This window comes from Aythya ferina, assembly GCF_964211825.1.
Source record: "Aythya ferina genome assembly, chromosome: 29".
Taxonomy (NCBI): Eukaryota; Metazoa; Chordata; class Aves; order Anseriformes; family Anatidae; genus Aythya; species Aythya ferina.
The window spans coordinates 1,145,231-1,162,233 of NC_140326.1; the positions used below are offsets into that span (position 1 = coordinate 1,145,231).

Here is a 17,003-nt window from a genome sequence, read left to right on the forward strand (position 1 = left end):
AATTCTCCAAATTTCTGATAGAGGTAGTTGCTATGTAAATTAAAGTAGTTTATTCAATGCATTCACTCCAGTAGCAACAATATTTACCACTGTATCTCTAGATATCTTTTATGGTCTCCCCTGAGTGCATTACACTGCAGGAAATCAACAGAGCTAGTGATTGGTCTATAATGAGATATTCCAGACCCCAGACCCAAATTATTCATAGGACCCATCATTTCCTATCCTGTGATGCAAATTCAGATGTCAGATTGGATTTGCCACACTGAGCAGCCCAAATGATGACAGTCATTGTAAGTACACTATCTGAAAAAAAAAAAAAAAAAAAAAAAAAAGTAAAACCTTTATATAGCAAATATTGACTAGTAGCAAACGTTATCTGTGACTTGTTTTTAACCAGTAAACCACATTGTAGTCATGTTACATAAAACATATATGTGTTATATAAAACTTAAAGTGTACTTAAATAACAGATCCACCAATGCTGGTGTTGGGCACTAGATGACTGCAAGATCCCATCATTCATAAATCCAATGCCCATGACTTGGTAATGGCATTGTATCACACCATTTTTTTCAATGATGGGAGTGGCAGTGCAAAGCAAGCAAAAATAAATCCCTCAATATCAAGGTTGTTTTGTTACTATGTAAGACCTAAGGCACAAAGGGTGTATCATATCCTGTAAGCAGTCTGAGAAATGTATAAAAGCTCTCCCTACTCCAAGCCTCACTATCCACTTCTCCTGGCTTATTCTCCTTGGTGAACAGGGTAAGTCCTATTTGGCTCAACCTCTGTCCTTCTAAATCATATGTGATGCTATGGAATGGCAGGCTTGGAGAACTGCAAGTGTTGGAAGGTCTCCTTACAACAAAATGGGCAATTTTATAATGTCATTTTCACTATCCATTTCCCAGGCATTTTAGTTCCAATTCAGGAGCTACATGCACTAGGAAATTTTAAGTATCACAGGGAGCATAATAAATACATCTTGTGGTAGCATTTGCCCCATAAGAACAAATGTTTCCACTTAGAAGTTGGGTGCTACTAGAGAAGCAATATGAACCTAGAGAAATGACTGGCTATAACTGACGCTTCCTTTCTTAACCTACTGTAAATATACTAGCAAATTTTAGTCTGTTTAAGCTGTGCTTATAAATTAGATTCATTAGATTCCTCATAGTGCAGCTCTAAGGCTTGTCCATTTACCTTAAACCTGCTTTCTACTGTGCACTGCAGACTCACAACCATCACAAGAAGGATGTCTTGCTCCATGGAGTCCTACAGACCGTACGGGGTGACCTGCCCTCAGCCAATTGCCGAGAGCTACAACGAGCCCTGCGTGCAGCAGTGTCCCCCCTCCAGAGCTGTGATCATCCCCCCGCCGGCGGTGGTGACAGTCCCGGGCCCTGTGCTCAGCTCTTTTCCTCAGGAGAGCATTGTGGGATCCTCGGGCCCAACCACTCTGGGAGGCTCCTTCAGCTCCCGAAGCAACCTGGGCTATGGGGGCTCCCTGGGCTATGGGGGCCCCTTTGGTTTTGGAGGGTCCCAAGGCTTTGGGGGCTCCTTTGGCCTGGGGGGGTTCCAGGGCTACGGGGGCTCTCTGGGCTTGGGGGGCTATGGCAGCTCCCAGAGCTATAGGGGCTCCTTTGGCCTGGGGGGCTACGGCGGGTCCCAGGGCTATGGGAGCTCCTTTGGCCTGGGGGGCTACGGCGGGTCCCAGGGCTATGGGAGCAACTTTGGCCTGGGGGGCTACGGCGGGTCCCAGGGCTATGGGAGCTGCCTAGGTTATGGGGATGACTTGAGCTACGGGGGCTCCCTGGGCTACGGGGGCCTGTATGGCTCTAGTGGCTTTGGCAATTTTGGCAGGTCCTACAGCTCTGGCCTCTCCTCCTGTGGCATGGGCTATTGCCTCCCTGGTACCAGGTGGAGAAGGTCCCGGCGCGGTAGCTGTGGGTCTTTCTAAGGCCACCACAGCCATGCCCAGAGCCAGCGACAGCCCTGAAGCAAGGACCCTGGCATGGGGACACAGAGCAAGAGCCCTAGGGACCAGCAGCACCCATCATCTGCCGGGGCACAGGGACTGGAGGTGGCTGTGTGCCCAGTGTCCCACTGCCCTGTGCCACAGTGTGCCCTGGCTGCCTCCTCAGCGTCCCCTGCAGCCTCCTGCCACCTCGACTGGCCCTGGGGCCCTGAGCAGGGCACCAGTACCCACGACGCAGTACTTGCATCATGCCTTTCCTCTTGGATCACCTTGAGTTTCTGTATTTGCCTGCTATGCTTCCCTGTCACAATAAAGTCCCGTGGTGTTGCATGTGAGACTCCTTGGTTTTCATTTGTCCCTCAGACTCCTCTGGGAGCAAAATTAGCTCTTGTACAGTGACATTGTATCTGGGTTCCCTCAGGAATCCAAACATCATGTGAAAAAATGAACTGCTGTTCAGCCTTTCATCCAATTATTAGGTGTGTCCATTTAATTTATTATTATTACTACTACTACTAATAATAATGATTATTGTTTTGCACGACTTTAGTCAATAGGTATTCTGCAGAACTGTCAGTGGCCTTAAAATGGCTTACACATCAGTTTCTGCATTTGTGTTTTTATGTTGAAACAAAACACACACATATCATGGTATTGTTGTGTGTGTGTGTGTGTGTGTGTGTGTGTGGTTTTTTTTCCTGTGCAGGAAATATTTATTTTATTTTATTTTATTTTATTTTATTTTATTTTATTTTATTTTATTTTATTTTATTTTAATCTTTTACAAGTTTTCCTGGTATATTATCCTTTGAAGGACAGGATGCATATTGTGAATTAATTGTGTGTTAAGCTCAGATGAGTTCATGGACCTGTTAACTGTTCTTGTTGTTGTAAGACAGCAGTAGACGAAGGAACAAGAGGAAAAGCCCACCAATGTTAAGAGTGGGATTTGTTCAAGCTTTGTGAGCTATTTTGCCTTTCAGTGATGGGTGTGGAAACTTGATACCAAGAGCTGAACTTCCCAACCTGTAAGACTGTTACAAAGACATGACTGTCTGTGGGAGCAGAAATCTGATTGCATTGTGCATCAAAACTGCAAAGACAGTGAAAGTTGGAGGAAAACTACATAAAATTCATTGACATAGTTTAAAATCCCTGCATTTTTTAAATTAATCTGTGAGAAATATCCTCAACCAGCATAAAATGAGAAACGAGACAGAAGGAATTTAGATAATCTGTAGTGTTTAATGCGTCATCAACAGGGATGCTCCTGCTGCCTTGGCCTGCAGCTACTTTAGAGGAGCTGGCTGTACCAGTGGGAGGAGAAGTGGGAGGAGAAGGGGCTGGAGTACCTGTTGCTGAGGGTGGAGAGGGCTGAGCTCCCAGACCTGCAGCCAAAAAGTGCCCCAGAGTCATAGAGAGTCCTGCTGCAGAGGCTCCCCAGGCCAATGCATGCCCCAGAGGTGGAAGAGCCCCCAAAGGCGGGTGCTCTGGAGGAGGCCACCACGGATTTCTGGGGGAAGGATCTGAGGATGGGGCCAGGGAAGGTGATGACGATGGGGGGGGTGGCTGGATGAAGGCTGTTGAGTCGGGGCACTGCTGTGCACACAGCTCGTTGCAGCTCTCAGAGATGGGCTGGGGGATGGCAACACTGGTTTTCAGTGAGTACAGGTCGTTGGAAGCCATCTTGCAGGATGAAGGTCAGACTGCAAGCCCCAAGATGTGGCTTTGCTTGAAATAGGAGTGTTACTCCTGGAATGCCACTGAACACAGCTGAAAAAGTGATCATTTATTAGATGAATCTTAAACTTCATAGAATATTAAAATAATGATCTGAAATAACATTGTTTTCATCTGTGATTTTTAACCTTCTTGACTAAGAATATCCAAATTTTGTTTATGAGGAATGAGTTTCTGCATTTGCACCCATTCCCCCTAATCTTGCATTCACCCTTGCTTTCACTAACAGAATAGTCACAGAGATAAACCGCCTAATGCTGCTCAAAATCCGAGTATGGCTATAGAAAACACAAGAAATCTAAAAACCATACTCACTAAGCTCAGCAAGGTGAATAAGCCACAAAAAATGCCTGAATGTACTCAGGGGCTTATATAGAGTTTCTTGGCATGACTTCAGGATTTGAAACTCATTTGGCACTTGGCTGCTAACAGAAATTGTTTAACAGTTCTGTATGTTGAAATTTTTGTGGTTGTCATAGTTATAATTTTATTCAAAGTCTCATATCATGTGATGGATTTCTTTAATCTTAGTTCTTAATTGGCTAGTGTAATTCCTACTATCATTACAGTGACCTGACTGGAATTACCATGTGCATTAAGCTGACTCTACATGTTACCTTGTCCTTCATGAATTTGTCATAAGTAGGTCTGCTCAAAGATTTTGTAAGACTCAGCTTTGGCTGACATGCACATTTTTCCTTAACAGCCCTCAAAATTTATCTGGTAACCTTGTTGCAGGAAGAATGAAGCTTAGCATAGGACTACCTAGGAATCTGAGTTTTCCATCCCAAACTTTAACAGACCTTGTTCACCTCATATGAGTTTTGAGTGATCATGAATATTAACAGAGATCCTACAGTACACACTGTTATTCACCAACAGCTTTCCACAGAGAGGAACAGTCTTTTGATCCACCTATAAATGTGCCAGCTCAATCATACGTAAAAAAATAATTTTGCTTCACTACAAGAGTTTAAATGTGCGTTGAAATTCAGCTTTAAAGGAGCCCACTGTTCTGCTGACAGTGATTTGTGTTAGGAAGTCAAAGAAATCACCAGCCAGATGTATGTAAAGTCCCACCGCTGCCCAAGATGAACCAAAACAGGTATGACTCCAAGGAGAAAAGCAAAAAAGCAGATGCAGTTTTTGGTAGATGATGTTGGCATTAAACCTTACCAAGTATGTTCTGGGGCTACTTGAAAAAAAAAAAAAAAAGTACGTTGTAGTGATTTCACAAACTTTAATTGGTGTTCAACCTAGCTAATATTTAATGTCATGTTAATGTATGAAAATGTGTTAGTGATTTAGACACTTCAGTGTTACACAATTACATCACTTTTATGTACAGGTATCAAGGTGGTGCATGCCATTACTTTAATTAGAACACCATTGGAAATCCTGGCTGTCATAGGTCAACATTAACACAGCTTTTCTTTTACATCGTTAAAAAAAATCTCAAGCAGATGTCACACATGGTGTGTATCAGATGAAAAAATACCTGTATTTAAATCTATACTTTGCAGAAAGAAACTCTACATACATTTGTGATTGTTTATCTTTCCCCCCCCCTATGCTTTTACAGAGGATAGCCTGTATTTTCTATTCCAGCTCTAATGTTTTTATCCATGTCCAAGATATTCTATGTATTCTTCCAATTGGCAACACTGAGAAGATGCCCAGAGCTGATCTGGACTTAATTCCTGCAGTACCTATGCTGAATATTTCTAGTTTTGATACATCTTGACTCTTTTTTTTTTTTTTTTTTTTTTTTTTTTTTTCTCTTCATGTAAAAAAATGGATTAGATTTCTGATTTTTTTTTTCTCCTTGGAATTTGTTAAGACTTGTGGCTGGGGAAGAAAGTAGAAAAAACTGCTGGCTAAAAATCAGTGTTTTCCAATAAGCCATGCCTTGCATTTATTGCAGGGGAAGACAAAAATCTCTCTTCAGGCATAGAAAGTGTATTACTGCAGTCTACATTTTACCCACTCTCTAAGGATGACTTCCTTGCCCACATTTATAGTTTACCATGATGTTTACAAATCAGAGCAAGTTGTGCCTTATTACTCTCTCTGGGCAACAAGCCCTCCCCACATCCAAGACCTCCATTTCCTCTCTCCACTTGCTAGCCTTACTTTCTGTATAAAAACATTGTTATTTAAATGTTCTTCCAATTCTAAAATGTCTTATGGGGGTTCCCGTGGGAAAAAAAAAAAAAAAAAAATGTGATTACTACAGATTTTCTCAGGCTTCTAAGGAACAAAGGATATCAAAGCAGTTTAGAAACACTGACTAATGATTTATGCAAGTAGACTGTTTTGTTATAATGCAATGTGCGTGTCCCAGGGGTGAGTAATAGCATCAGGCTAAACAGAGAGCCCTATCGCTCCCCTAATCAGAATATGGTCTGTAGCCGCTTGTCCTGGTTTCAGTTAGCACAGAATTAATTTTCTTCCTAGTAGCTGGTGGAATGCTGTGTTTTGGCTTAGAATGAGAAGAGTGCTGATAACACCCCGATGCTTTAATTGTTGCAGAGCAGTGCTTATACTAAGCCAAGGACATCTCAGCCTTTGCTCTGTCCTGCCAACGGGCAGGCTGGGGGGTGCAGTAAGAGCTGGGAGGGGACAGACCCAGGACAGGTGACCCAAACTAGCCAAAGGGGTATTCCATACCATCTGACGTCATGCTAAACAATATATAGGGGTGGCTAGCCGGGGGGAGGGGGCCGGACTGCTCGGGGTTAGGCTGGGCATCGGTCAGCGGGTGGTGAGCAATTGCATTGTGCATCACTTGTTTGTACATACTATTATTACTTTCGTATTATCACCATTGTATCATCATTATTATTATTGTTATTATTATTTTGTTATTTTTTTTTTCCTGTCTTATTAAACTGTCTTTATCTCAACTCACGGGCTTCACTTTCCATTTCTCTCCCCCGTCCCAGAGAGGGAGGGGGGAGGGTGAGCGAACGGCTGCGTGGTGTTTAGCTGCCGGTCGGGTTAAACCACGACAGTCTTTTTGGGCACCCCCCAGCCTGCCCCTATATATTGTTTAGCATGACGTCAGATGGTATGGAATACCCCTTTGGCTAGTTTGGGTCACCTGTCCTGGGTCTGTCCCCTCCCAGCTCTTACTGCACCCCCCAGCCTGCCCGTTGGCAGGACAGAGCAAAGGCTGAGATGTCCTTGGCTTAGTATAAGCACTGCTCTGCAACAATTAAAGCATCGGGGTGTTATCAGCACTCTTCTCATTCTAAGCCAAAACACAGCATTCCACCAGCTACTAGGAAGAAAATTAATTCTGTGCTAACTGAAACCAGGACACCGCTGGAGCTGGCCAGCTCTGTCTCTGCCCTACTTTCCCTTTTGTGTCATCCAGAGCAGTCTGCTCTTCTCCCAGCGTGTCAACCAACATCTTGAGCAGCAGCGTGGATCCTGCATTACAAACTTACTATTCTTTCCACTGTCTCTGTAGATTTCTAAGCAACTAGGAAGGGTGAAGTTGTAAAGCTGGATGATAAAGAAGTGAGATTAAGAGAGTTGAAAGGGGATGTTTTAAAAACCGAATATCATTCCTGCACTTTAAATAAGAGGCAGAAGTATTTTAATAGTCTGGAGTTATTATCATCTTAAAACAACTCTTTAAACTGTAGCTGTGTGTCAAATATTATTACTAGAGAACATTCTGAACCTGTTTTCATAGTGGATGCAGAAAGTGAAGGTTTTATAAAATACCAGGAGCATCACCCAGAGGTAGCTCATTATGCATTCTAAAGAATATAGATTACTGTATGATAATGAAAATCAACTATAGATATCACAGAAGAAAGGAGAAAAAAATGTACAGCAGCAAGATGCAGGAGGTGATTTTTGAACTTAAAAAATTGAAAAGGAGGTAAATATGAAAAAGATGGAGACACACGATCCTCAAATCTGTCTCTCTCTCATTACTAAATACTTAACTGACACAGAATAAAAAGCACTACTCAAAATGATTGATACTAGAAACTACAACAAGAAGGAATGTACCATGTTGCTGAAAGGATACAGGGAAAACTGGCTGTGGCAAATAAGCAGAGAGTCTTGCCACTGTGGCAAATAAGCAGAGAGTCTTTAGCCTTATGGACAAATACAGATCCAGATGAATACACAATAGGCTACATATGGAAAAAAAGAAAACAAAAAGGAAAAAAAAAAAAGGAAAAAAAAAAAGATTTATTGGGAAAGACAAGTAAAACGAAATCAGAAAACAATAAAAGATGAGGGTAACAAGACTAAAAAACACCAACAAGATTATGCACAGAATTTTGTTTGTAATTTTGCAAATTGCAATTATCAACATTAAAGTTGAAACACTAAATATATGTTGCAAGAAAAAAAATAAAATGAGAGAGAGAGAAAGAGAATAAGCGAACCACTAAAAGGTAAGCAGGATATAAAAAGGACCACATGCAATCCAAGAAAGTAGATATAAGAGCAGGATATAAAAAGGACCACATGCAATCCAAGAAAGTAGATATAAGAACAAATGTTGAGAAAGGAAGATCAAAACATTTTAGAAAATACAAATAGATATGTCTTTTAGGATCAGTAACACCTACAAATGTCTAAAAAATATGCGACCTGTGAGGTTGGTTTTACCAGGCCCGCTGGTGTACACAGCCTCATGAAGGAGGAGAGTAAGGGGAACAGGCAAGAGGCAGGGAGAATGGGAGATGCAGAGGCAGCAGATGAGCATCCCAGAAAGGTAATTACAGGAGCTGAGAGAGGGTGGGTACTGTAGAAGAAACAGAAACAGACCACCATGAGGTACTAACAAGAAAGAGCTCATTGAGTGCTCAAAGGAAGGCAACACTGCAGACAGATTGCCCACTGAGGGAGCAGAGGCTTCATCCTTCCTGCCAGGCAGCAGGAAGTCCAGCATTAGTGCAACTTCGGACTTTCTGAATTTTCGCTTTATAACCAATACCTATCCTGCTCTCTACCCTAATCCACTGCACAAAAAAAAAGCCCTTCTGTGATGACTGCTCCCCTCACCCCTCAGAAACCAAGAGGATCATGGGTCACTCAGCATCAGTGTGAGCCCAATACAGAGACTCCGCTACGCCCCGCAGGGCTGCTTTCCTGACTCGGAACACAGAAAGAGGAAGAGGGAGAGGAGTGGATGCAGGAAACCTTTATTGTGCCCGGCACGGCAGGAGAAGTGGACAGAGAGCTGGAGCAGGAGCCAGCGGGGCTGGCTGTGGCGTGTCGGGGGGACAGAGGATCTTCTCCAGAGCGTGGCTTCTGGTTGCGCAAGCCCCGGTGGTGCGGCACTGCAGCTCGGGAGGACTTGGTCCATGGGCCCCACAGGCCTTGAAGGGTCTTGCTTCTGCTGCGGAGAGCAGGAGGGGGGAAGAGAGAGCGGGAGAGCAGAGGGCAGGCTGGGCGCAAGGCCCTGGCCATGGAGGAAGGAGGAGTAGAATAGGGCGTGAGAGGCCGAAGGGGCCGGCACAGCCAGCTACCCAGGCCTTGGCTGGGGCTGGAGATGCTCAGCGCTCCTCAGTGCCCCGTGCCCACGAGCTCAGCCATGCGTTGCGGCAGCTGGCAGGGGGTCTGGGGCAGGACATGGCTTTAGCAGGGCCCACAGGTGTCCCACAGCTTCTTGCTGTAGCGCGGCAAGAGGTAGGGGCTGCAGGCGGGAGAAGCGTAGGGCCTGCCAAAGGTGCAGAGGCCCCCCGAGCCCTGGGTGGCCCCCGCGCCGTAGAGGCCCCCCAGCCCCAGGGAGCCCCCAAAGGCGGGTGCTCCGGAGGAGCCCACCACGGCTTGCTGGGGGAAGGAGCTGAGGATGGGGCCGGGGAAGGTGACGACAACGGGGGGCGGCTGGATGAAGGCCGTCGAGTCGGGGCACTGCCGCGCGCACAGCTCGTTGCAGCTCTCAGCGATGGGCTGGGGGACGGCGACGCTGGTTTTCGGTGGGCACAGGTCGTAGCAAGCCATCTTGCGGGATTGGACGGTGCTCTGCAAGAGGGCACAGAGTGCGATGCGAGGGAGCAGTAGACGGCAGCTGGCCAGGCTGAGGCGCAGGGGCCAGGGGCAGGGGCCAGCGGCAGGAGGAGAAGCGCTCGCAGACTTACCCTGTTCCCCAAGGAGAAGGCGGTCAGAGCAGTGCTTGCGAGAGCCCCGCGCAGGCCGAGCTTTTATCCAGGCCCCGCCATTGCGCAGCGCCCGCTGGGCCAATGGGCAGAGGCGGCACTCCCTCCTGCCGAGGCCAGGCTGTCCTGCTCCTGCCCTCCCTGAGTCAGCATCCCCTGTCCGGACCAGCACAGGCCCCTTTGCTGGCTTCCCTCCCCTTTCCGCTTGGCAGGCCAAATGCGTGGTGCTGAGCAGGCAGTGCCCGAGAGGAGCGCCTTTGATTTGGCGTTTCGTCACCTCGCCCCTCTGGAGATAACAACTGCAGTGCGTACGTCATGGAGGCGCTGGCGTGTGGCTGCTCCTTGCCCAGCGCCACGACCCCGCTCTGCCCTGGGGCTCTCCACAGCGCGCACGCGGCCACCCTGAGACCAAGCCCCTGGGGAAGAGCTGCGGCACGCAGGGTGCTGGCAGCCCGCCTGTGTCACACTGCATGCCCTCTTAGGCACGCAGGGGATGAGACGGCAGCGGGGCTAATTTGCCCATTAGGTGAGGGCTGGCGAGCGTCCGAGCGGGGTAATTGCAGGGGCTGAGGGAGCGGGTGGGGGCTGGCGAGGAACCGGCGTCAGCACAACAGCCCCGTGGCGCGCAGGGAGGAGGCTGGGGCTCGGCCACCACGGGCCACGTGCCCCCAGCGCGGCCAGCTCCTCCCCGCGCTCGCCGGCCCCCATAAAAGCGTGGTCCTGGGCAAGCGCTGGCATCCGCCGCTCCTGCCTGGCTCTGCACGGGAAAAGGGTGGGTGGCGGGGCCTCGGCGGGCAGGGGCCGGTGTGGGGCTCCCTGGCCACCAGAGCTCTGCCGGACGCGCTGTGGGCAGAGGGGCTCTGTGGGGGCAGGCGAGGGCCGCGGGCACACAGGGAGCAGGCGTGGAGAGCCGGGGCGGGCTGAGGAGGGAGTCCCCTGGCTGTGGCACGGGCCCTGCTCTGCCAGGGCATCTCCTCACTCACAGCACCGGCCCTGGGGGCTTTGCATTGCAGGCTCAGCTCTCTCACACCAAGATGGCTTGCAACGACCTGTACCCGCCGAAAACCAGCGTCGCCGTCCCCCAGCCCATCGCTGAGAGCTGCAACGAGCTGTGCGCGCGGCAGTGCCCCGACTCGACGGCCTTCATCCAGCCGCCCCCCGTTGTCGTCACCTTCCCCGGCCCCATCCTCAGCTCCTTCCCCCAGCAAGCCGTGGTGGGCTCCTCCGGAGCACCCACCTTTGGGGGCTCCCTGGGGCTGGGGGGCCTTTACGGCGCGGGGGCCACCCAGGGCTCGGGGGGCCTCTGCACCTTTGGCAGGCCCTACGCTTCTCCCGCCTGCAGCCCCTACCTCTTGCCGCGCTACAGCAAGAAGCTGTGGGACACCTGTGGGCCCTGCTAAAGCCACGCCCGTGCCACCTCTTCTCCTCCTTGTCCTTCCTCCTCCTCCTCTTCACAGACACGGGACTCCTCCGGTGCTGCCCCCCAGGGCCCTTTCTTGGCCCTGGGCCGGCCAGTGCCTGGCAGAAGCCTGAAGGAAGAACGCCTCTCTGGAAGCCCCAGGCACCACCGGCCTGCCTGGGCCTTGCTCGCGGCTCTGTGCTTGTGTCCTTTCCTGCCTTGACAATAAAGCAAGCCTGCATCCAATGCCTGCCTCTCCGCCTTTCCTTCCCAGGCCCCGCGGGGGCTCCAGGGCTCCCTCCGCCTGCACATGGCCCCTTCGCTCTCCCAGCCCCCCAAAGAGCCGGGGCGCCCTGGACAAAGCCCCTGGCAGCCCTGCCTCCCACACTGAGGGCTGCAGCCCATCTCCCAGGGCCCTGCCTGGAAGCAGCCTGCTCCCCGCCTCCAGCAGGGCCGCCTCCAGACGCTCCACACAAGGTCCTGAAACAGAGGGGAACCCCGAGCCAGGAGCAGCAGCACGCCAACTGCCGCCTCCACGCAGCGCCACCTGAACAAAGCTTAAGCCTTGTCCAAAACACTTCTCTGCCCAGCCCGCTCCCGGGCTTACACACTCCTGTAGCTGAAGAAAGAGCTTCTCCCAAAGAGCCAAGCCAAACTTCTCCCAGGGCACCGTTCAGCTCTGAGCTTTTCCCTCACAGCCCAGCAGTTAGCAGAGCTTATCTTTAGCAGGCAATTTCTATACAATTAGCACAGCTTGCAGTCCAACCAAACTTCTAGGAACCAGCTCGGCTTCCTTATTATCTAGCATTCTTGCATTTCCTAGACGGTTCAGTCATGCGGACCCTCTGCCAAATCCTTACTAATCACCACCACACCAGCACCACAGGCTAGAGCCAGTCTTGACCGGAAAGAACTCACTCTACTCCAAGGAAGAAGACAACGCCGCAGGCAGCCCTGAGCACCCAGGGAGCAGAGGCTTCTTCCTGCCAGCCAGCCAGCCAGCCAGCCAGCCAGCAGCAGCAGCAGCAGCTCCAGCCTGAGTGCCACATGGGGCTTGCTGCCGCTTCGTTTTATAGCCAGTGTTCCCTGAGCTGTGCCACTTCCCTCTTCCTTAACGGGCGTCACCACACCCAAGGATCCAGCACGTGGGCTTTGTGCTAACACTGATGGGCTTAATCCCAGGGCCAGCAGGAGGCTTGCCTGGGAAGAGGTGTCACCTCAGCCTGGGGCCACAAAGGGGGAGACAGAAGGGGAGGGGGCGACCCATGCTCAGCGTCCTTACGTCTTACGGCTGCTGCTAACCCTGTTGCCAATGAGCAGGAGCAGGGGGTAGCGCTCACGGCCCCAAGGCACGTTGCTGGCTCCTGCTCCACTGGGCGGCCACCAGCCCCACGGCCATTTCTGCAAGGCTGCCCTCCAGCAAGGGACCGGCCCTGCACTCACCGTGTGCAGCGCTCAGCCATCCCTGCTCTCTGGCCTCTTCCTCTGCGCTTCTTGCCCGAGACGGTGCCTCGCTTCTGCGGAGCAGCGCCACTTGGCAGAGCTGGTCGCGCTCCCGGGCGGAGAAGGCCAGGCAAAGCAGAACTGCCAGCACCTCTCCTGCTCTCTGCCCTAATGCCCTGGGCCTCCCAGCACCAGCGTGTGCCCTCCCCCGGAGCCTCCACTACGCCCCGCAGGGCTGCTTTCCTGCCTCGGAACACAGAAAGAGGGAGAGGAGTGGATGCAGGAAACCTTTATTGTGCCCGGCACGGCAGGAGAAGTGGACAGAGAGCTGGAGCAGGAGCCAGCGGGGCTGGCTGTGGCGTGTCGGGGGGACAGAGGATCTTCTCCAGAGCGTGGCTTCTGGTTGTGCAAGCCCCGGCGGTGCGGCACTGCAGCTCGGGAGGACTTGGTCCATGGGCCCCACAGGCCTTGAAGGGTCTTGCTTCTGCTGCGGAGAGCAGGAGGGGGGAAGAGAGAGCGGGAGAGCAGAGGGCAGGCTGGGCGCAAGGCCCTGGCCATGGAGGAAGGAGGAGTAGAATAGGGCGCGAGAGGCCGAAGGGGCCAGCACAGCCAGCTGCCCAGGCCTTGGCTGGGGCTGGAGATGCTCAGCGCTCCTCAGCGCCCCGTGCCCACGAGCTCAGCCATGCGTCGCGGCAGCTGGCAGGGGGTCTGGGGCAGGACATGGCTTTAGCAGGGCCCACAGGTGTCCCACAGCTTCTTGCTGTAGCGCGGCAAGAGGTAGGGGCTGCAGGCGGGAGAAGCGTAGGGCCTGCCAAAGGTGCAGAGGCCCCCCGAGCCCTGGGTGGCCCCCGCGCCGTAGAGGCCCCCCAGCCCCAGGGAGCCCCCAAAGGCGGGTGCTCCGGAGGAGCCCACCACGGCTTGCTGGGGGAAGGAGCTGAGGATGGGGCCGGGGAAGGTGACGACAACGGGGGGCGGCTGGATGAAGGCCGTCGAGTCGGGGCACTGCCGCGCGCACAGCTCGTTGCAGCTCTCAGCGATGGGCTGGGGGACGGCGACGCTGGTTTTCGGTGGGCACAGGTCGTAGCAAGCCATCTTGCGGGATTGGACGGTGCTCTGCAAGAGGGCACAGAGTGCGATGCGAGGGAGCAGTAGACGGCAGCTGGCCAGGCTGAGGCGCAGGGGCCAGGGGCAGGGGCCAGCGGCAGGAGGAGAAGCGCTCGCAGACTTACCCTGTTCCCCAAGGAGAAGGCGGTCAGAGCAGTGCTTGCGAGAGCCCCGCGCAGGCCGAGCTTTTATCCAGGCCCCGCCATTGCGCAGCGCCCGCTGGGCCAATGGGCAGAGGCGGCACTCCCTCCTGCCGAGGCCAGGCTGTCCTGCTCCTGCCCTCCCTGAGTCAGCATCCCCTGTCCGGACCAGCACAGGCCCCTTTGCTGGCTTCCCTCCCCTTTCCGCTTGGCAGGCCAAATGCGTGGTGCTGAGCAGGCAGTGCCCGAGAGGAGCGCCTTTGATTTGGCGTTTCGTCACCTCGCCCCTCTGGAGATAACAACTGCAGTGCGTACGTCATGGAGGCGCTGGCGTGTGGCTGCTCCTTGCCCAGCGCCACGACCCCGCTCTGCCCTGGGGCTCTCCACAGCGCGCACGCGGCCACCCTGAGACCAAGCCCCTGGGGAAGAGCTGCGGCACGCAGGGTGCTGGCAGCCCGCCTGTGTCACACTGCATGCCCTCTTAGGCACGCAGGGGATGAGACGGCAGCGGGGCTAATTTGCCCATTAGGTGAGGGCTGGCGAGCGTCCGAGCGGGGTAATTGCAGGGGCTGAGGGAGCGGGTGGGGGCTGGCGAGGAACCGGCGTCAGCACAACAGCCCCGTGGCGCGCAGGGAGGAGGCTGGGGCTCGGCCACCACGGGCCACGTGCCCCCAGCGCGGCCAGCTCCTCCCCGCGCTCGCCGGCCCCCATAAAAGCGTGGTCCTGGGCAAGCGCTGGCATCCGCCGCTCCTGCCTGGCTCTGCACGGGAAAAGGGTGGGTGGCGGGGCCTCAGCGGGCAGGGGCCGGTGTGGGGCTCCCTGGCCACCAGAGCTCTGCCGGACGCGCTGTGGGCAGAGGGGCTCTGTGGGGGCAGGCGAGGGCCGCGGGCACGCAGGGAGCAGGCGTGGAGAGCCGGGGCGGGCTGAGGAGGGAGTCCCCTGGCTGTGGCACGGGCCCTGCTCTGCCAGGGCATCTCCTCACTCACAGCACCGGCCCTGGGGGCTTTGCATTGCAGGCTCAGCTCTCTCACACCAAGATGGCTTGCAACGACCTGTACCCGCCGAAAACCAGCGTCGCCGTCCCCCAGCCCATCGCTGAGAGCTGCAACGAGCTGTGCGCGCGGCAGTGCCCCGACTCGACGGCCTTCATCCAGCCGCCCCCCGTTGTCGTCACCTTCCCCGGCCCCATCCTCAGCTCCTTCCCCCAGCAAGCCGTGGTGGGCTCCTCCGGAGCACCCACCTTTGGGGGCTCCCTGGGGCTGGGGGGCCTTTACGGCGCGGGGGCCACCCAGGGCTCGGGGGGCCTCTGCACCTTTGGCAGGCCCTACGCTTCTCCCGCCTGCAGCCCCTACCTCTTGCCGCGCTACAGCAAGAAGCTGTGGGACACCTGTGGGCCCTGCTAAAGCCACGCCCGTGCCACCTCTTCTCCTCCTTGTCCTTCCTCCTCCTCCTCTTCACAGACACGGGACTCCTCCGGTGCTGCCCCCCAGGGCCCTTTCTTGGCCCTGGGCCGGCCAGTGCCTGGCAGAAGCCTGAAGGAAGAACGCCTCTCTGGAAGCCCCAGGCACCACCGGCCTGCCTGGGCCTTGCTCGCGGCTCTGTGCTTGTGTCCTTTCCTGCCTTGACAATAAAGCAAGCCTGCATCCAATGCCTGCCTCTCCGCCTTTCCTTCCCAGGCCCCGCGGGGGCTCCAGGGCTCCCTCCGCCTGCACATGGCCCCTTCGCTCTCCCAGCCCCCCAAAGAGCCGGGGCGCCCTGGACAAAGCCCCTGGCAGCCCTGCCTCCCACACTGAGGGCTGCAGCCCATCTCCCAGGGCCCTGCCTGGAAGCAGCCTGCTCCCCGCCTCCAGCAGGGCCGCCTCCAGACGCTCCACACAAGGTCCTGAAACAGAGGGGAACCCCGAGCCAGGAGCAGCAGCACGCCAACTGCCGCCTCCACGCAGCGCCACCTGAACAAAGCTTAAGCCTTGTCCAAAACACTTCTCTGCCCAGCCCGCTCCCGGGCTTACACACTCCTGTAGCTGAAGAAAGAGCTTCTCCCAAAGAGCCAAGCCAAACTTCTCCCAGGGCACCGTTCAGCTCTGAGCTTTTCCCTCACAGCCCAGCAGTTAGCAGAGCTTATCTTTAGCAGGCAATTTCTATACAATTAGCACAGCTTGCAGTCCAACCAAACTTCTAGGAACCAGCTCGGCTTCCTTATTATCTAGCATTCTTGCATTTCCTAGACGGTTCAGTCATGCGGACCCTCTGCCAAATCCTTACTAATCACCACCACACCAGCACCACAGGCTAGAGCCAGTCTTGACCGGAAAGAACTCACTCTACTCCAAGGAAGAAGACAACGCCGCAGGCAGCCCTGAGCACCCAGGGAGCAGAGGCTTCTTCCTGCCAGCCAGCCAGCCAGCCAGCCAGCCAGCAGCAGCAGCAGCAGCTCCAGCCTGAGTGCCACATGGGGCTTGCTGCCGCTTCGTTTTATAGCCAGTGTTCCCTGAGCTGTGCCACTTCCCTCTTCCTTAACGGGCGTCACCACACCCAAGGATCCAGCACGTGGGCTTTGTGCTAACACTGATGGGCTTAATCCCAGGGCCAGCAGGAGGCTTGCCTGGGAAGAGGTGTCACCTCAGCCTGGGGCCACAAAGGGGGAGACAGAAGGGGAGGGGGCGACCCATGCTCAGCGTCCTTACGTCTTACGGCTGCTGCTAACCCTGTTGCCAATGAGCAGGAGCAGGGGGTAGCGCTCACGGCCCCAAGGCACGTTGCTGGCTCCTGCTCCACTGGGCGGCCACCAGCCCCACGGCCATTTCTGCAAGGCTGCCCTCCAGCAAGGGACCGGCCCTGCACTCACCGTGTGCAGCGCTCAGCCATCCCTGCTCTCTGGCCTCTTCCTCTGCGCTTCTTGCCCGAGACGGTGCCTCGCTTCTGCGGAGCAGCGCCACTTGGCAGAGCTGGTCGCGCTCCCGGGCGGAGAAGGCCAGGCAAAGCAGAACTGCCAGCACCTCTCCTGCTCTCTGCCCTAATGCCCTGGGCCTCCCAGCACCAGCGTGTGCCCTCCCCCGGAGCCT

At 53.9% G+C, this 17,003-nt stretch overlaps 1 protein-coding gene and 4 pseudogenes across 5 annotated transcripts; 3 read left to right on the forward strand and 2 right to left on the reverse strand.

Moving 5' to 3' along the window:
- Window positions 1–1,258: 1,258 nt before the first annotated feature.
- On the forward strand, window positions 1,259–1,963 carry LOC311424918 (uncharacterized protein; the record flags this gene model as incomplete). The annotated part of the gene is made up of 1 exon (XM_084500440.1): window positions 1,259–1,963. One exon carries the CDS (start codon window positions 1,259–1,261, stop codon window positions 1,961–1,963), a length of 705 nt encoding a protein of 234 aa, XP_084356566.1.
- A 7,371-nt stretch (window positions 1,964–9,334) lies between these two features.
- LOC311424966 (feather keratin 4 pseudogene) lies at window positions 9,335–10,624 on the reverse strand (annotated as a pseudogene). The gene has a single exon. The product of its transcript is annotated as a feather keratin 4 pseudogene (transcript).
- A 157-nt stretch (window positions 10,625–10,781) lies between these two features.
- Window positions 10,782–11,255, forward strand: LOC311424973 (feather keratin 4 pseudogene; annotated as a pseudogene). The gene has a single exon. The product of its transcript is annotated as a feather keratin 4 pseudogene (transcript).
- Window positions 11,256–12,971: 1,716 nt separating this feature from the next.
- On the reverse strand, window positions 12,972–14,630 carry LOC311424957 (feather keratin 4 pseudogene; annotated as a pseudogene). Its single transcript has one exon. The product of its transcript is annotated as a feather keratin 4 pseudogene (transcript).
- Window positions 14,631–14,799: 169 nt separating this feature from the next.
- LOC311425008 (feather keratin 4 pseudogene) lies at window positions 14,800–15,344 on the forward strand (annotated as a pseudogene). The gene has a single exon. The product of its transcript is annotated as a feather keratin 4 pseudogene (transcript).
- The last annotated feature ends 1,659 nt before the right edge of the window (window positions 15,345–17,003 follow it).